At 38.3% G+C, this 20675-nt stretch overlaps 1 protein-coding gene across 17 annotated transcripts in view; it reads left to right on the top strand.

Annotated features, from left to right (window-relative positions):
- plekha7b (pleckstrin homology domain containing, family A member 7b) overlaps positions 1-20675 on the top strand; it is a 102198-nt gene that overhangs the window by 68897 nt on the left and 12626 nt on the right. For 9 of the 17 annotated variants that reach the window (XM_082149774.1, XM_082149784.1, XM_082149781.1 and 6 more), the window contains 15 exons: positions 5318-5752; positions 6796-7330; positions 11135-11218; positions 11477-11602; positions 12550-12666; positions 14269-14337; positions 15144-15224; positions 15868-16017; positions 16121-16222; positions 17172-17337; positions 17472-17632; positions 17715-17906; positions 18006-18108; positions 19336-19427; positions 20229-20447. In XM_082149774.1, coding sequence (XP_082005900.1) covers positions 5318-5752; positions 6796-7330; positions 11135-11218; positions 11477-11602; positions 12550-12666; positions 14269-14337; positions 15144-15224; positions 15868-16017; positions 16121-16222; positions 17172-17337; positions 17472-17632; positions 17715-17906; positions 18006-18108; positions 19336-19427; positions 20229-20447 — 2632 coding nt within the window. Of the gene's footprint in view, positions 1-2749; positions 2823-5317; positions 5753-6795; positions 7331-11134; positions 11219-11476; positions 11603-12549; positions 12667-14268; positions 14338-15143; positions 15225-15867; positions 16018-16120; positions 16223-17171; positions 17338-17471; positions 17633-17714; positions 17907-18005; positions 18109-19335; positions 19428-20228; positions 20448-20675 lie in introns of all 17 variants that reach the window. The other 8 variants (XM_082149782.1, XM_082149783.1, XM_082149786.1 and 5 more) reach the window with 8 other exon arrangements.

The raw sequence follows: 20675 nt of genomic DNA, 5'->3' as shown, positions 1-20675 counted from the left end.
TTTTATTTACCAGACATAAAACAGATTAGGAACCACAGGCAGCAAAAGTATTTTATGTAATTTGGTTGCATTTTAATATAATTTAAAATACATAAAAATACAAAAGCATAGTAGTTTGAAAACACTTAATACATTTTCCTGGCTTTAATGGATTCATTGCAGTGCACTTTATTTTAATAAAAAGGGCCTCTTAAACAACTTTTTTTTTTTTTTTATATCTTACAAGGCCAGGGCTGCATGGTTGGAGAAAAATAATATTACCCAATAATATATCAGTATAATATTTTTCAGTCCTGCATGGTCCAGTCAAACCCCAATGGATTTTGTCTTTACAAATACCTTACATAGTTCTGTCTTGGAAATATGACGCATTAAAAGGATAAATACATTATGAAAGCCATTTCATGTTTTCTTTAAGAACAAGCTCTAACCCAGTACAGTATTAATTCTTCTCTCCACTTGTTCTAGAGCTTCCTTTATTAAACCCTCATTATACTGTCACTTAATGTTTAATGTTATATGTTTTTACACGTCTTTATGTAATGTGAGGATTGATATTTTCTATTATTTCATGCAGAAATAATACGGATAATAATAACAGAAGTGAAGTTGTCTTAACTGGTTTCTGCACTACTTGAACATTTAATCGATCTCATTGACATCATATCAGTCGACGATCAAGGTTAAAGCTTTATTTAAGCTCTATTCATTTCTTACTCAGAAGGCTGGCAGCACAAGTCAATTCAAAGAATGGTTATCTTTCAATGTGTACCAAATTTTGGTGAAATCTGACCTGCAAATTTACAAAGCACAAAGTCTTATAGCGGACCTAAACCTCATCTAAATAATCACATAATAACCTTTTGGCTGAATTCAAAGCACACACGAATTCAAAGGTTGCATGGTTTGCATTAAGTAAATGTTGTCCACTCGGTGTGACTGCAGCTTTACTCTTTGTGCTGACTTGGTTGTGTATGTGACATGGCAACTTTTTAAAAAGTCATTTTGGGGATGGTTTTTTTCTCTCTCTTTTTTTGTCCCCAAAAATGTTTGGATCCTTTTTAAGATGTGAATTTTGAATCCAAATAAAAAAACTTTATTATTTTATTTTAAACAAATAACAACTTTTTAAGTCACTTGAAGGACTCATGGCAGTCATAAACTGTAGATGTATGATGTGTTGTAGTGATTTAAGCTCATGTCTGATCCACAGATCAGGGGTACTGCAAAAGCAGTGTGGTGTTCTCACTCACCTGCTGGTGCAGAAGGCACAGTGCCATAGTTGTGTACACTTTGACTCCGCAGCTCTGGGGAGGAGTATCACTGCGGCACGCTGCATGCAGCTGACTGTGAGCCGCCGGCCCAAACACAGCACTCAGACTGGGGCGTGATGTTAGTGTGCTGCCCCCATGCTCTTCATTTACATGAGGCTTTGTCCCTGGGGCTTTCCTTATCGCTGGGCTTTTATAGTGTACATAAAAAAGAGGAGTAGGTGGTTAATAACCATGAAGGTGGTTCATAATTTTGCTTATGGTTGGTTGGACTAGTGTAGTGGCTGTGTTTGTTGCAATTTGTAGGCAAAGGCTTTCACAAAAGCACGTGGATTGTTGGCAGTGCTACTGTTCGTGTCGTTTTGATACCAGACCACGAGTCTGATCATGACGAGGAGTAAAATGTCAGTTAGTGCTGCTGTACTGTATTGTAATTAATTGACCTTCTGCTGTAGGCCCTCGGTTCATTTGAGGGAGATTTTGAATGTAAAATAACAGCACCATCTAGGGATATATTCACAATATTGCATGTGAAGATAGTTTTATGAATCTGATTTATAGTGAAGTGTTTCGATGCATTTCAGATCTCCTTTTTGTTGTTGTTAGTTTCACTTGTAAATGTTTCATGAATGTGTTTTAAATATTGACTTTTAAAATAATTTCTTAATTGTATACAGATTTATACAGATGACCATTGGTCTGATCTAATAAAGCAAATAAGTAGCTGAAATTAATTAATTAATTGTGCTAAATTATGCATTTGTATTAATTGTTAAATTTGTTTATTTATTATGCCGTATCTGGTCAAATTAGACTTAATTGTCAGGTTATGTGACGTAAAGGAATAGCTCATCCAAAAATTATTTTGAATATTGTTAATGAATATTGCACGTGTCTTTTGAAACCAATTGTCTGTCTTCCATTGAGCATAAAAAGAATTAGGGTTGCTGAATGCTTAAGCTGCTCTTTTCCATGGAATGAAAGTCAATGGTGACCACAGTTGTCAAACATATTCAAGGAAAATATGTCAAGGCATAGTTTCGTTTCGTGCATTTCGTCGTCTTCACAGAGTAATCATATACAAGACTGTTTCTACAAAAATAGGAAGGAGCACAACTGGTTTCAACATTGATGATAACCAACTTATTTGCCAACTTAATAACCAAATTAACATATTAGAATGATTTATGAAGGATCATGTGACACTAAAGACTGGAGTAATGATGCTGAAAATTCAGCTTTGCCATCAAAGGAATAAATTATTAAATATATTAAAACAAAAAACTGTTATTTTTTCAGTCGTAATGATATTTCTGCAATATTACATTCCAAATTTAGGAACACAGTATTGAATATTGAAATATGTATAAAATATATAGTGCATGAGTTATATGGGCTACATTTATGATGCTTTAATGGTGCATTTTTGTCCTTTTTGGAGTGTGACAGTCCCTGTACCCTCCTCTTTCATTTTATAGAAGAAAGCAGCTCAGATATAATGCTAAAATCTTCTTTTGATGTTCCACGAAAGAAAGAGACAGTCAGTTCAAGGTCAGTTATCAGCACATTAAATCAACACATTGAATTGTAGATTATATAAGAATTAATTCAAAAGTCTAAACTCATTTCTGTTTTTTACTTCTATATCAACAATAAGTTAAGTTCAAGTTCACTTTATTTGTATAGCACATTTACAACAGCCACTAGGCTGACTAAAGTGCTTTACAGAACAACCAGATTAAAATATAGTGAAACCTGCATAACAGCACATAAAACACAAATAAGAGCTGCAAAGCTAAGCAAAACCTTAAAACCGGAGTGACAAAGCAGTGTCAGACTCAAATATAGAATGTAAAAACAGGAGTGGCAAAACAATATCAAACTCAAATATAAAATAGTAGAACCAACCAATATATACGGAAGCCCTGAAACGCAAAAAAAAAAAAAAAAAAAAAAAAATCTAGTATTTCGAGATTAAAGTCGAAACGTTTCGAGATTAAAGTCGAAACGTTTCGAGATTAAAGTCGAAACGTTTCGAGATTAAAGTCGAAACGTTTCGAGATTAAAGTCGAAACGTTTCGAGATTAAAGTCGAAACGTACCAGAATACAGTCTTCTGTAGAAGTTGCGTGTGTGTGCATTCATAACGGCGCGCGTCCACTGGTGCATAGGACGTGCTTCCAATTCTGAATTTTTTGTGTGTGTTTCTCAAATATAAAATATTATATAATATAACCACTGGTGGTGGTTGAGGAGAGATTCTCTGAAATGATTGTAAAGCGCTTTTAAGTGTAGGCCTACAGTAAACATATGAAAGCGCTATATAAATGCCTCATTCATGCATTCATTCAGCTGGATATCTTGATCCAGTCTGAAAAGTGTTTTCGCCTGTAGGCTAATGGCTAAAGTCTATTTCGGCGCAGTATATTTTATAACGTCCTATAGCCTAATGCCATGTTGGTAGATTTTCCTTTTGTTGAAAGGCAAGATAAAAGTAAAGCTATTATTTTGTGTAGTTCCAGTTCACACACACATACACGCACGCACACGCATGAATGCCTGTGCGGCAATGTGAAATAACGGCAAGCACACACGCAACTTCTACAGAAGACTGTATTCTCGAAATGTTTCGACTTTAATCTCGAAATGTTTCGACTTTAATCTCGAAATGTTTCGACTTTAATCTCGAAATGCTAGAATATATTTTTTTTTTTTACGGATTTTTTTTTGTTGTTGTTGCGGTTCAGGGCTTCCGGAATTATAGAAGAGATCAATATACTAAAGAAAACAGGTATTTTTAACAGAGACTTGAAAACAGACAGAGTAGTTCTAATCTCTAGAGGCAGCGTGTTCCAGAGTCGTGGCCCTGCCACCGCAAATGCACGCTTGAGTCTAACGCGAGGGACTACCAGCAGAGCCTGGTCGTTTGATCTTAGGCTTCTGGAAGGAGTGTAGGGATGGACAAGTTCAGAGAGATGGGCAGGAGCTAAGTTATGAAGAGATTTAAAAACAAAGATTAGAAATTTGAAATCTGTTCTCTGTCGAACTGGCAGCCAGTGTAGAGATTTGAGAATCGGAGGGATGTGGTCATATTTGTGACACTTATGTAGAAGTCTGGCCGCAGCATTTTGGACTAACTGAAGACAAGCAATTTGAAAACTTGATATACCGCAATGTAAGGAATTGCAGTAATCTACGCAATAAATGCATGAACAGCCATTTCCAGAGTTTTCGGGGTGAGAAAGCCTTTGATTTTAGCCAATAGACGAAGTTGGTAGAAACTGGAACTGATTACGGATGAGATCTGTTTGTCAAATTTTAAAGACTGGTCAACAAGAACACCTAAGTTCCTCACCCCTGGGGATTTAAAAGACGATAGACTCTCTAACTCTGGACTTATACACTGAGAATTTTCATTTGGGCAAAAAACAATGACCTCAGTCTTATCTTCATTTAGGAAGAGGAAATTTTGGGCTAGCCATGCTTTATCCTCCTCTAAGCATCGCAGAAAAGAATTCATCGCTGCAGGGTTGTTTCTCTTGATTGGAATATAAATTTGAGTGTCGTCTGCGTAAAAATGAAAGGATACGCCATGACTCCTTAGAATAGCGGCCAGAGGTAGCATGTATAGAGAAAATCGAGAAGGAGCCAAAAGAGAGCCCTGTGGAAGACAGGTCAGAGGTGCCATAGAGCTGGAGAAATTACCCATCTTTACTCTAAACTTTCTGTCAGAAGCTTTTAGACCCACCCAAGACTCAAGTCTAGATAAAAGACTTTTAAAAGACAATAAGTCCAATAAGTCACAGATCATTTTGAAGGTTAAATATTAACTATTAAATCAAGTTCAACTTTATTAAGATAACTTGCGGGCAAATTGGATGCAGCGTAGTAGACATATACATAAAATACACACCACAATATAAAACGAAACAAATAAATGAAATAAGAACATACAACAGTACATAAAAATCTAAAATACTAATGTTTGCCATTCAGAGTATTTAACAATCTACTCCTTTTAACAAATAACTCCCTTTCACTCCACAGAGAGGCCGAAAGAAGCTCTAAACCTGAGCAGCACGCAGTCCCTCAGACCAACCATTGCGGCAGCATCAAAAGCTCCTCCCAGACCGAGGGTCTCCAGCAGACGCTGCATGTAGAGGTGGCAGAGCTGAGGCCGGAGCGGGATGGGGACGAGTGCTATGTTTACAGCAAGGAAGTGTTGGAGGATCCTGTTAAAACCATTTCCACTGGGGAGATGGAGGGGCTTTCCCAATCAGGTGCCCATTCTCGCCCGTCGTCCACGGTGCCCTCTCACAGGAACGGGCTGCCCTCCTCGGGCATGCCCCCTGATCAGAACGGGAATGTGGTGTATAAGAGGGGTCTCGTCCCCCGTACAGACACAGAGAAAAAGGTACAAAGGAAAACTGCGCTGGCTCAGGTCGAGCACTGGGTGAAGGTGCAGAAAGGAGATCCCAAAAGGTCAGTTTTGTTTGCGAAGACAAACTTATATGTGCTGTGATGGAGAAAAAATTACAGGGCTATGTGTAATAAGCTCATTAAATGATGTAACATTGAGGACTTGAGCCATTGTGGGATTCTGTATCCATATGGTTTCTTCTTAAATAGGAGCTCCCTCTAGTGGTTGTGATAAAAACGCACTGAATATTAAAGGGAATGTTTTGTGTTCAGTAGTTCTAGCAACCGCATTTTGGTTACTACTGAAAAAAATATCATCTCCCTAAGTTAGCAAAACCCAAAAAATTACATTTCTATTATTGCACTTACAATAAGAGTCAATCTCTAGAATAAATGTAAAAATATATATATGTGGAATATATATTAACTTTATCTATAATATATTGGTTATAATATATATTAAATTATATTCTTATTTTTACATTTGTATTATATAATGTATTATTTTATTAATTTATTTTGATTAATAATAATAATAATAATAATAATAATAATAATTCAAATATTATGTTTTCAAGTATTATATTATTAAATGCTATTATTATTAATTTAATTTGTAGCTCAAAATGAAATTACATTTACATTTTTGCACTCACAATAAGAACCATCCTCTAGGATACTTAAAAAATAATCTTTGTATTAAACAGAACTTTCCCAATAGTTTTTTTTTCTCTGAAATGTATATCTGTAGCACATATTTAAATATTTTAAAGTTTATCAAATATTAAGTATCTATAACATATTAAAAATGTTATTTTATTACTAAATTAAATTAGAATAAGAATAGGAAGAAGAATCAAATATTAGATATAAAATATGAATGTATTATTATTATTATTATTATTATTATAAAATATGAATTTATTATTATTATTATACTTTAATTTGCAGCTCAAAGTGTTTCTCAGCTCAGAATAAAAACATTTTAGGGAAAATAAAAATAATAATAATTGTTTTTATATAAATATTGTGTATGTATTGCATATGTATGCTACTTAACAGTGAGAAGAGCATCAATATTAACAGTAAAAAACTTAAAATTCCAGCCATCCCACTGCTGAGTACACCCTACCCAGACGGACACCTCCTCTCAAGCCTAAGTCCGTCATGATGGATACGTACCAGTCGTTGCCAAAGACCGCTCGCCACCACTCCGGAGGCAGTTCCCCCCCAGTGCCCCGCAACCTGCCTAGTGACTACAAGTACGCCCACGACCGTCTTAGTCACTTTCGTATGTCCACTGACGAGCGGATGGCCACTAAAGAAGGCATGGTGTGGCAACTGTACGAGTGGCAGCAGCGCCAACAGTTCCGCCACGGAAGCCCCACCGCGCCAATCTACACCGGGCCTGACTACATGGACTCGTCTGGCTTCAGGGTCACTCTGGAAATGCCACGATCCATATCTGTGCCACCATCACCATGTGACATGCCCCCAACCGGGCACCCTTCCAGGTCCTTATCCCCACGCAGGCCCCACACGCCCTCCGACAGGGTGACGGTGCGCCCGCTGGATGATTTTGCCACCGTGGACACACCCAGTTTGGGTTCTCCCAGAGGAATATGTTCCCAGATCTCAAAGGTAGGGAACATGGAGCAGTTCACATAATCTCACATTTTTAAATTAGTTGTGGAAAGTTCTTCTCTTTGTTCAGACCACTGGAGCCTTGACCACCAAAGGCGTGAAGGGTTATGGGAAAACTTGAGTTTCCCTCTACTCAGGCTTTGATTTGGACTTTGTGACCAGGATTCACACAGTCTTCTCTCAGGGTTTGACTCCCAGGTGCAGAGGGTGTGTCTAAAGAGAGCGCTTTTTGTTTATGTGTGTCGCTGAAGTTGTTTGTGTGACAAATTGTAGCATCTGCCGGCTACACCCCCCACATGAGAGCAGCGCTCCCAGCGCCACATTCACACGCAGCGGCAGTCACAGAAGCCTCTGTGCCTCTTACAAGTTAACATACTGTCACCCACTTCTGCTCTGCATACGCTGGGACTCGTGTGAACTCACTAATTACATGCCTCCAACTGAAAGATTCACAGAAGCTGTCAAAAGACAGATGGGAAGAAAAACACAGCTTCAGTCAATGTAGTGATACCACAAAGAACATCTCAGTGGGATCTGAAAATCTGAGACTACTAGTGAAAATGCTTTCACTATGGTTTCATTACATATTATTGTCAGCTTAACAATTATCAGCATAAATTAAGTGGGAAAAATTAACATTTATTTTTAGAATGTCTTTGCATTTTTTTACTTATGCATTACTTACAGCAGCATTTAAGCTGCTCCAACTCCACAGGTTTGTTTAAAACCCGATGATTATGTTCTCCAGCATGATTTTGAGAATGATTCAAAGAGCATCACTGTGACAAATTTGCTTGTTTGATTTTTGACTTAGAAATCTTAAATATTTCGTCATAATTTTGAATCCCACTGTATATAAATGAGTGGAGATGAGTACCTTTCACTACTGTTCACTACTACAGTTTGGTGTTAGTAAAACATTTTTAACATAAATTAATAGTTTTGTTCAGCAAGGATGCATTACATTTATCTTAAAGGTACAATATGCAAGAATTTTTGCCGCTAGAGGGCGCTACATTCCAAACAACAACAACGGCGTAGCTTGATGACGATGTGAAGGAGCGTGGAATGATGGGAACTGTCGTTTTAAACTCCACCGTGGATGTAAATCAGTCAGACGGGAATCGAAAAATCATGTTCATGGATGAGGCTAAGTTCTATTTTTATAAATGTTGCGTTTAATGACATGCTTTTTGTGGCGAGGGGGGCGTGGCTCAGCGCGGTCTGTGATGGGAGAGAAAAGAGACGAGCAAGTAGGTCAAGTGCAAATGCACCTGTGTCTTATTGCAGTATTATTGGCGTGGAGAGACCGCTTATAAGCCGCGCTGGAACGAGAGAGAGACTGGAGAGAAAATTGGACGCAGAGGAAGAAAACCGGTGGATCCGAGCTCTCATTTTTGAACTGTTTTGAGCCGTCGCGGTTGCCACGGTGAATGCGCGTTGTGCGCGGCTTTTGTTTGTTTTGCTTTATTTTAATAAAGTACGAGTCCCAGTCACGACGACGCGTCTCCTTCCTTCCTGACTCTTAAACCTCATCACACTTTTATTTCATTAAAATGAATTAACCGCAAGAAAAGTAAGGTTTAATACTTCATAGATGTTACTGTATTTGTTGAATTCATTGTTGTGATAACGCTGCGCAGTTTTACATGTTCTAAACAATTGTTGTAAAAGTACATTCGAACATGCCCACATCATTTGCCAAAATACTGATTCATCTTTATGTATAACACATGCTATGTTTATTTACATGGCCATAAACACCAGACGTGATAAACAATGTCAATAAACTAAACACAAATCTAAAGCAATAATACTTTTCTTACATAAACATAACTATTACCGAATGCTACATTTGGAAAATATAAAATTAAGCACGCTTTGTCGACAGAACCAGCTGCAATCGGTAAAGAATAATTGTGTACCATAACGACTGCAAGAAACAAGCTAAAGTTTGTAGCTTGATAGACGCTACAACTAGACCTACAACTTCCGCATTTGTCCAGGACTCCACGCAGTACGAGCGGAAACCGAGGGTGACGCGGATATGACGCAATTGACTGGCGACTCCCAGCTCCCCCCTGCTCTAACGCCCCGTTTCCTTGGTTAAAATCGCAATTTTCTCACGATTTAAAAATAGTTGGAAACATTTGGGATATTGTAAGTAATCAACTTAACCAAATATATAACACTGGCCTTGAGATTTTGGGATATTTTAATGCAAAATTCTTACATATTGTACCTTTAAGTGACAGTAAAGACGTTTTTTTCTAATCAGTATTTTAAAATTATTTCTGAAGGATCATGTGACAATAAAGTGAAAGTGAAAGTGACACGTGACGGCCAAGTATGGTAACCCATACTTGGAATTTGACCTCTGCATTTAACCCATCCAAGTTAATGCACACACATTAGGAGCAGAGTAGTGAGTAGTTAACACACACACACACTGCAAACGTGGATACACACACCCAGAGCAGCGGGCAGCCTTTGTGTGGCGCCCGGGGAGCGATTAGGGGTTAGGTGCCTTGCTCAAGGGCACCTCAGTCATTTCCCACCGGCTCTGGAATCAACCTTTGGGTTACCAGTTCAACTCCCTAACCACTAGGCCATGACTGCCCACAGTCATAAAGACCGGAGTAATGATGCTGACAATTCAGCTTTGCCATCACGAGAATAAATTATATTTTAAAATATATCAAAATAGAAAACAGTTCTCTTAAATTATAGAAATATTTCAAAATGTTTCTGTTCTTACTGTATTTTTTATCAAATAAACGCAGCCTTGGTAAGCATGAGAGACTCATTTCAAAAACAAAAAAATCTTACCAACCCCAAACTTTTGAAAAGTATTGTAAATAAAATGCATACATAAAATGTAATACGGAAAGTGTTTATTTTGGTGGTGTAGCTTGTGACCATTTCAAGTTTTGCAGTGTGAAGTATTTTAATATTTGTTTAAAAAAAATATTGAACAGGTTTGTTTTTGAAAGTACAGAATTATAATCTCTCAATTAATATGGAGGAGCAAGTACTGCATGTATACAATTAGAGAAGAATTAGAAATGTTGTTTTCCAAAAGTAGTTTCAGATAAACTAAATATATCACACAGAAAGACACTGCTGTCACTGCTCGACCTGTGATGTCAATTACCCAGCTGCAGAAGCCTATCTATAGATGCATCTTAAAGGCTAAAAGTGTGTTTCGTAGAGTGGTTTCATGGACCTCCACGGTGGATCACTACACTGTTTAGCTGATAAGATTTGCCAAAGGCTAAGCAAAGCACCCAATAAACCGCCTCAGCAGTGGTCTCTTTCTTCTGATCTTGTATTTAAATAAAAAACCTATTATACAGCAAAAATGCAGTGCCGTGGGATTCGCATTGGAAACGGAGTCTACAGTGCTACTCTGCTGGTAGCAAACAAATGTTATTTTAAGAAAGCAGGTTGGAGATAATTTATGTGTAGTTAATTAAATCTCTTGTTGTTTGTGTCCTTTTGAGGTGCTATGATGGGACTAGATGAAGAATTTTGTATGTTAAGCAAAACTGTCAAACCCTCAAAGCCCTGTGGCACATTTGAAATCAAGCACACACTTTCTTAACTAAAAGAAACAGATGAATGAGGAAAATGTGCTCTGCTGAGCCCTAGTTTTTTTTAAACTGACTTTTACTTGACTTACAACATTTACAGTATCCACAACTAAAAGTGAGAATTTGAGAATAGTAGTAAGAGAGGACTGTGAATTTCTTCATTATCATTCTCAACGCCACCATTCTGTATAATTTTGTGTCTCTGCAGACCTCGCAAATGGAAAGAAGATCCATGCCAATGATGGGCTACATCACACACACAGTCAGTGCACCAAGTCTTCATGGAAAAACGGTAAGACTTCCATAAAGAACAGACTTTTTCAGACCTATCTTGGAAACGTAGGGAAACAGAAGATCTGCTTGGTAGATTACATTTCGGCCACGAGGAGCGTTTTGCTTTCTAGTTTTGAGAAAGTGATCTGAGATATGCCGTTATAGCCTGGCAGTTGCATTTGGCCACTCCTATTGGCCAAATTTCACAACATCTCACCGCTGCCCTGGTGGTCACCTCCTGAAGTGCTTTCTCTCCCGTCTCCCCGCTGTCCTGCAGCCGGAGGAGTTGACCCTGCTGCTCATCCAGCTCAGGAGACACCAGGCCAAGATGGCCAGCGTGCACAGCGACACATTCACACACCTGCAGAACCAGCACAACGGCCTCTCAGGCCCCATTTTGCAGGTCAGAGGGTCATTTTCCCCCTCAACCCACCCTGAGCATATCATACCCCCCTTTCCTTAACCCCCATTCTGTGCTCATCTTTAAAGTTGTGCGCTGTTGGTTCTAGTTGTGACTGCGTTGGTTTGGTGTTAGCTCTCCGTTAGCATGGAGTCTGCGGTAGAACGTTACAGCTTGGGCTGCGCAATTTGACGTAACAGCCTGTTTAGTGTTTTTGAAGAACCTTTCCTCTGCATTTTGCTTTTTTTGGGACTTTTTTTTGTAGTTTCTTCCTCTCTTGTATTTTGGATCCTCAGATTGCTTCTCAGATGTTAACAGCATGTTGCTTGTTGACTTGCCTGCATTCACATGATTGAATGTTGCCATGAACAGAAAATATAAAAAACATCACTGGTTTACTTGTGTATATGGAAATTTAGATATGAAATGTGTCAGATAGGTACTCAGAAATTAGTTTAAACATTTGGTAAATAGTAACACATAAGCTGTGTCCCACTCCCACTCCCATTCCACACTCTATATCTCTGTCGGTTGCAGGGTTGCACATTAAAACTTAACTAGTATTCTACAACATTTACAGCATTGTTATAAAATGCTTTACTGCACACAGATGTTTGCACTCTGTGTAAAAGTGGTCCATTTCACATTTTCTTAAATCACGTCTTTACAAAAATTCATGCTCTAAATAAGTATAGACCTTTAGAGTGAAGAAACAAATCATTTACTAATTCAATAAACTTATTTCACACCTTCAACAGTGTATCAGTCCGAGTACAAATTAAAGATGCTTGTCGTCAGTAGGAATAAAAACAAGGGTCAATCACCCATAACATGCACTGGTGTTATAATATATCAGCATTTTACAGTGTCCATGAAAATCAGTCTCACTCTTGAATGCTGTACTCTTAGCCATAAGTCATGTGACCTCTTTCTTCATTTCCCACTTAAAGGCAGATGACACTTACATCCAGCTGAAGAAGGACCTGGAGTATCTAGATCTGAAGGTGGGCTTTATTGGACCTGCCTTCACCTTCTTCCTCTGCCCATCTTCTCCCTCTCTCCTCAAGGCATAAACTCTTCCTGATTTATTCCCCCTCCTTATTCTCTGTAACGGCTGCTCTGCTCTTTAACCCTGAAGGATGTGTAGAGTGAATTTTGAAACCGATGATTACATTTACATCAGTCAATATTCACAGAGAGCAATGCGTCATTTTAAGCTTTTATTGCTAAAAATCAGATTTTATGCTGCAATTTAGCAATTAAAGTCTTGGCGGATGCATGGATGTAGTGACTAGTGATGGCTGCAAATGTTAAGAGTCCAGGAGGAGAGTTTGTCAATTGAAGGTCAGATGGATGCTAGAGTCTGACTCTGAATTGTCTTTCCTTCTGTACAGTTGCATTTAGGGCTGCACGATATTGAAGAAAAATGTGATATACAGTAACTTGTTAAATAATGCGATTATGTGATGCGTGTAATTTAAAGTCCCCCTGTAGTCAATCATTTTATCCATTAAAACACATTTCCTTAGAAAGGCTTTGATCATCAGAACGTCAGTGGAGAAAGGCATATAGTTCATCCTAACATTGTAATGCACATCATATACATAATTCACCCGTTATATTGCTAAATGCACCAGATTTTTCATAAAGCCATTGCAATATGCAAATTCACAATATTTTGATCAATTCAATATATCGTGCAGCCCTAGTAACATTTATATATCTTATATAGAGTTTCTCCGCTTTTGTCACAAACTTTATGGTCACTGACTTTTCCGACCCTCTTTGAAGTGGAGTGCATTACTTGCTTTAATTAATCATTCATATTTCCAATGTATATTTCCAATGTATGACTAAAGTTATACCTACAGTTCACAGAAACCCTTTTTATCTTCATTTCAAACAGATGAAAAGTATTGAACCTCTCATCTATTCGGTACACAGTGCGTTCTGTTTGAATGTAAGGATGGCGTGTGCACAACATGTGACCATCGTTGTGTGCATTGCACATGATCTGCAGAGTCATACTCATATGCATGTGCTTTTTTTGTTTTGTTGTTGTTGTTCTTTTGGTAAAATATCAATACTGCACTGATGAGGGTTTGTCATAGAGATTGCATTGTAACTGTGACCATTATGTGAATTATTTCAGTACAAACATTAAGCATCAACTAATTATTCTAGCGTCTGAGGTTTTCTGTTAATGAGGGAACGTTTACTGACAGCTGCTCTTACTTATGCAGTATCCTTTAGCTAACTCTTGTTTATCACTAAATGATTCACTCCCACATGAGTTCATGTCAAGTTCACTGCCGATGAAAGTATTGATACTTTGCCAGAGACAGAACAGCGCTTTGGGTGGATCGTTGCGGCTCTCCCCAAATACCCCGGTTGCTATTTGTTGGTAAACACATCATCTCAGAGCTTCCAAAAACAGTGTTGGTTTGTTTTCTTATGCTTTTTTTGTTTGTTTGTTCATCTTGAGATTTTACGGTCTTGTTCTTTTAGTTTGCCATAGCACAGTTTGTTTACATGATTTCAGCAACATTTTGTCAATAGAATGTGCAGTCTTGTTGGTTGCTTGATCGATGCAACCTTACAGCCAACATAGTCTTGATGTAGATGCTAATGTTGGTGAAAGTGTATGAGCTTTTACATTTTGTCAACAGGTAACCGGACGTGACTCTCTTAAAGATCGACCACCTCGGCCTGTTAAAATAGCTGAAAGTGACATAGATGTAAGTTCTCTTCTCTCTTTATTAATGCCCACTTTCTGATCATGACCTCCCCTTTCGTTCTCTCTGTTTGCTTCTCACAAAAAGCTGTTACTCAAGCCTGAATTTGTACACACTGTGGGGAGAAGCAAGCTTTCTCGGTGTCAAGAAGAAATTGAAATTATTGACGAGGGCTTTTTATATTCAATGCTCAATTTAAAGAGAAAAATACATGCAATGGGAGTTTTATACTTCGGGCTTGTAAATTTTTCAGTTTGATTTTTGTATTCCAGTGCTCTCGCAGTTTTTCAGTTGATTGGAGGTAAATAATCTGGAAGTACTGGCTTTTCATCATTAACATTGTTTCGGTTTAACAATTTATACGAATTTTGTTGGTGGATTTATCTGTGTGATGAATATTTAATGTTGTTAAAACAACAATATATGGCTCTAAAATAATAACAGTTTAATAATTAATTGGAGGGAATGATAAACAGAGTGGAGAATAAACAGGCAGTGTGAAGAAGACCGTAAACAAGACACTTCTGCAGCTTCCGTCTCTCTCGCACGCGCGCACGTACCCTGTAACCCATTTTTCACTGAGAAAATGCTGTTTGTTTCTGCAAATAATGACACCAAAATTGTCTTGGGTGCATGGAGTTTATGCTAATGAATATCTTCAATAGTGGAAGATGTTGAATATGGAATAGCGGAAGAATGTTTTCCGTCGGCCCTCTTGTTTGATATGTTTGTATACTTTAATGGATTCAGTTCAGTCATGCCTTCTGTTTGGTGACCATGATTTATTGCTGTTTGTGATTGTCTCCCAGGTTAAGCTTAGTAGGTTATGCGAGCAAGACAAGATCCTACAGGAACTGGAGGCCAGTATACGCACACTCAAAGAAGATAAGGTGCTTTGTGTTTTTTCCTCATCTAAATTCCGTATAGTAACCCAGACGTTGATGCTATATGTGTTGCAAGATGTCAACTTTGCACGTTACCGTTCAAAAGTTTTGGGCCAGTAAGATTTTGTTTGTAAGAAATGTATTCTTTTATTCTGCAAGGATGCATTAAATTGATCCTAGGCATTTATAATATTACAAAATAATGTTACAAAAGTTAGATATTTCCATGCTGTTCTTTTGAACTTTCTATTCATCAAAGAATCTTTGAAAAAGTGTCATGGTTTCCATGAATATATTAAGGAATATTGAGCGAAAGTGCCTTATTTGAAAAACATTTTAAAAAATCTAACAGACCCCAAAAAGCAATTGTTAGCTTGAAGATCTATTTCTACTTGATCTAAGCCTTTAAAATGACTTTTGCTGTTATAACCTAATATAGTCAGATTGATTCAGCCATATTAAATAACCGGTTTTAGATCTAATTTTAGATGTTACTACATGAAGCAAATCTTGACCTAAATGAAATGTTGTTTTCAGAATTCATTAATCACAGAGGAACCTAGTGTCCAACCTGATGTTTTGGGTCCCTAGTGCTAGTTCTTTTCGAACTTCTTTATCTGCATCGTCTTCTGTTTCTCACCTTATCTAGGACAAGCTCGAGTCAGTTCTGGATGTTTCCCATCAGCAGATGGAACAGTACCAGGACCAGCCCGCCCATGCAGAAAAGATCGCCTATCAGCAGAAGCTGTTACGGGAGGATGTGGTCCACATCAGGGCGGACATCTCACAGGTGTCCACGGTGAGGACACATACACTGACAGAACACTCAAGAATATCAATGCAATACTAATATCAGCTTATTGCACTAGTATTGAGGCTTGCTTCTGCTCTGTGTTAAACAGGAGATGGAGAACGCTTGGGGAGAATACAGCCACTTAGAGAGAGATGTGGACAGACTGCGTTCAGTCCTTCAAGACCAGATGACCCACAGTGCTCTCTCTCAGGTCAGACCCACAGGAAAATGACACCAAGCTGATTTAGCTCTTTTCAAAATGTAAATGAAGGACAGAGGTCTTTCTTTACTCAAACCCAAAATTGTTTTTCAGCTTTTATCCCTTTAATGCATACTTCCAAACTAAAGTATCAATACTGTTTGAGCGGCAAAATGTATCAAAAGATGTTAAACCGTGTCTCCTTTTCTATTCAGCATGCATCTCTCAGTCCGGTAATTGATAGAGAAAGAACAAAGTAATGAAAGAGATATGGAGCTCTCGGAGCCGGAGTGAAGATCTAATGTTAGTTTTTGATCAGCGTGATAGAGTCATAAGAACAAGGCATACCGTGTCTAAGATTATTGATTTCTCAAGTGTTTGTGTGAGAGCGCACACAGACAGAGTCAATAAATTATGGCTTGTTCTGAAAATACAAATAAGAGAAAATCCTATCCTTTCTTCAGTGCCCCTTTGAGCTCTAAATTTGCCTCTTAGAAAATCAAAGACAAGCCTCAGGGTCATCATATTTTTTTTAACAGTGTTCACAGCAGTAAGAAAGTACTTCTATTCTATTCTATTCTATTTTTAAGCTGTTGGTTAATTTAGATTTTTGTTAAAAAATATTGTTCTATTACTGTATATTATATTATATTATATTATATTATATTAATGATCTGAATACTGAAAGACAGACACTCATTTTCAATATTCTATACACTTGAATAGCATTTATATATTCTGATTATATTTATATATATTTATTTGTGTGTGTATTTGCATATCAAATAATATATTCAGTTTTATTATTTAAGTAAATGTAATGCATAAAATTATGTACTGAAGTATGCGCACTTGTATTCTGATCCCTCCTGTTTCAGGCTTAAATTTACTCTTTTATTCAGTTTAATAGTTGGACCATTTTATTTCATCCCAAATTATTCAATTCTGTGCTACTGTGCAGCAGGAGAAGTCTCAGCTGAGGAAGGAGCTGTGGCGGATCGAGGATGTGCTTGCAGGCCTGAGCTCCAGCAAAGCCAACTACAGAGTGACCATTGACTCTGTGCGTAATCCAGGTGAGAGCGGGCCCCTGCCTGCCATCACTCCCATGCACTGGAGCACAGACCGAGGTACTGAGGTCAAACATCACCACTCGCATCTCACTGCGTACAGATGCTACTGATAATAATACATGTGTTTTTTTGTGTGTTTTTTTTTTTTTTTGCTTTGTGATGTCGACGTTTGGGATATTTGCGTGTCCCAGAGAGGAAACTCGTGCCTTCAGCGTCATTGTCCGCAGTGCCTTCACTCTTCACTCCATCCATGGGTGAACTGAAAGCTGCTCAGTCCAGTCCCCATCTCAGCCCGGTGCAGTCTACCCAGCAGCCCCTGCAGCTCTCAAACCCAGCCCACAAGCAAAAATGGGTGAGTGAGTGAAACTAGGTAATCAGGATACTACTTTAGTCTATTTATCTGTATTTATGGATGTTTATGTTTACATATGCAGCCTGAGGAAGATGCTCCACCCAGACCCCCCCTGCCTCACCTCTACAGCCCAGATGAACAGCCCCCAGCTGTGCCCCCTCTCCCCAAAGAGACCTCCGTCATCCGCCACACGTCAGTCCGGGGCCTGAAACGACAGTCTGATGAGCGGAAGCGTGACCGTGAGATCGGGCAGTACACTAACGGAGATCATAAGGTTTGTGACACTCAATGGCACCCGGATAAGGCCAACTGTCATCTGTGCTAGTGGTTAAATGTTATTATAGTTCTGAGCTCTATTCTTCTGGGACTGTAGGTTGAGATCCGGGCATTCCTCAGTGAGCCTGAACTGCTGGCAGTTGGTGGACAAATGGGGGGCTTGAGCCGTGACAGTGGCTACCAAACTCTACCAAACAGAGGTACACACAGACCTGTACACAGTCAGACTCAGGTTTGCACAAGGTTACCACACTCACTGAAAAGGGAATGCGAGGTTTGGTTCATGTAAACCACAGTACAGTTCATTGGTGATGTGAAAGCAATCCGCAAGTAATATTATTAATTATTAACTACTAATTAATTATTATGTATATTTTCTTTGTAGCCTGTGCAGGTGCTTCCCATCTTCAATAATTCCCATTTGGAGAATTTCGACAAATTCTGCAAGTGTGGAAATATTAATGAATACGTTTAGGATACATAATTTGCTGTGAATGTGAACTTAGTCTTAACATTACGAACTACGAAAGAGCCAAATAGGTGAAATATATCATTTCCACCACCATCATTTTCTTCAACTGTTAAACACAATGCATAATTTGAGATGTGATGATAAATTATACTGAGGTGAAAATGTGCATGACTTTCAGAAAAACATTACAGAATTTTCCTTTGAAACAGCTATACTACCGTTCAGAAGTTTGGGGTCAGTAAGATATCCTTTTTAAAGATATTAGTACTTTTATTCAGTAAGGATGCATTAAATCGGTTTCAAATAAATTCGATTTCAAACAAATGCTCTTTTGAACTCTCTATTTATCAAAGAATCCTTTGTATAATGTTTCCAAAATAATCCAAAAGAATAATGGTTTCCACAAAAATATTAAGCAGCACAACTTTTTTCCAACATTGATAATAATTTAGACATTTTTCTTGAGCATCAAATCAGCATAATATAATGATTTCTTAAGGATCATGAGACACTTTGCCATCATAGGAATAACATTACATTTAAAAATATAAAATAGTTACTTTAATTTGTTCTAATATGTCCCAATGTTACTGTTTTTATTTTATTTTTGATCAAATAAATGCAGCCTGGGTGAACATAAGAGTCTTTATTTTTAATTTTTTATAAAAAATCTTGCCAACCCCAAACTTTTGAATGTACTGTACATACTGTTGGACATTGTTAGCAGGCAAATTAAAACTACTAAAAACAATTGTGCTTTAATAGCATCCACAGGGCCACAAGTGCCCATAGCTGAAAAAACACGCTTGCCTAATTGCGTACCAAGTGTGAATGTGAATGTGAAGACTCAGGTTACTCAGTGGGCAGTGATGTTTGACGTTTAAAAGTATGATCTCTCAGCTCAGAATTTGAGATGGTCTGAAAGATTTGTCTAATCCAGTCCAACTTCTGTTAGGTTTGACTAGCTCATCTTCAAGACTGAACCAGTCATCAAACATTTCATCGTTCGTCACCCTTAGAAGAGGACTCACCACCACAAGCTTGAAGGTAGGAAGCCAAACAAGTCCTGAGAGTGTCTATTGAGAGGCAGAGGGACATAAAGGGTCTCATAGTTTGCTTTGGCAGGTTGATTAGATGCAGCAGCAGTACAAACCGCTGAGCACATGAAATAAAAGCAGCCAGTGTGGGCTTGAGCCAGACTGTACTTTGCGAATGAGTTACTGCCGTAGTGTTGCCATGCAGACTGTGAACGCAGTGTGTGTCTCCAACCCTGATGGATTCATGCAGAAAATGTTAACAGAAATGAGCACAGCAGATCTTCGAAATGGACACTTCTACTTGTTTAGTTTTTTTCTTCTTTTCTCATTCTCCCTTTCTTGACTGACTGTTCACACATTATTAACAACACATCATACAAAATCACTTAAATTAAATTGTCTCCATAATATATTGTGATTAAATGTACACTATTGTTCAAAAGTTTGGTTTGAAAGGAAAAGATTTAAAGGAAAGTTTTTGAAAGGAGTCTTTTATGTTCACCAAGGCTGCATTTATTTGATCAAAAACACAGTAGAAACATTAATATTCTGAAACATTACAATGTATTACCAATTTTTACTACTGCGATGGCAAAGCTGAATTTTCAGCAGTCTTCAGTGTTTCACATGATCCTTCAGAAATCATTCTTATATTCTGATTTGCCGCTCAATAAACATTTCATATTATCAATATTGAAAACAGTTGTGCTGTTTAATATTTTTGGGAAACGTTGACGCATGTTTTTGTCCCCGCTGTTGCTTTGGTCCGGTTTCTTTCAGCATTATTAACACATCCTCTGGTGTCTCCTAGGAGAGACCAAAGAGTGCCTTGGAGCGTCTGTACTCTGGGGAGATCGTGCAGCAGCGCGGACGCATGAGCGCCGAAGAGCAGCTGGAGAGGATGAAGCGTCACCAAAAGGCTCTCGTACGGGAGCGCAAGAGAACGCTCAGCCAGGGCGAGCGCCAGGCCTCCACATCTCGCTCCTCCTCCTCCTCGGCATCCAGACCCGTGTCTGCAGACCTGGGATCAGTACGTTAGAGCACAATGACATGTTTTCCTCCAGAGAGGATTATCACCCTGACATAAATGTACATTCAGCTATTTACACTGTTTTGATGGAGAACTGTAAGATTTTGCGTTAATGCGATCAGCATTTTACCGTAGTAGTGTCTGCCGCAGGTAAGTGGGTTTGTGGGAGGTGTTACAGAAGGAGACAGGAGAGATTTTATCATATGTTGTCGGGACGCTTGGATGGGC

Source organism: Leuciscus leuciscus (assembly GCF_965113295.1).
Source record: "Leuciscus leuciscus genome assembly, chromosome: 2".
Classification (NCBI taxonomy): domain Eukaryota; kingdom Metazoa; phylum Chordata; class Actinopteri; order Cypriniformes; family Leuciscidae; genus Leuciscus; species Leuciscus leuciscus.
Note: the sequence above shows the minus strand (reverse complement) of the source record. Positions and strands in the feature narration are given on the sequence as shown.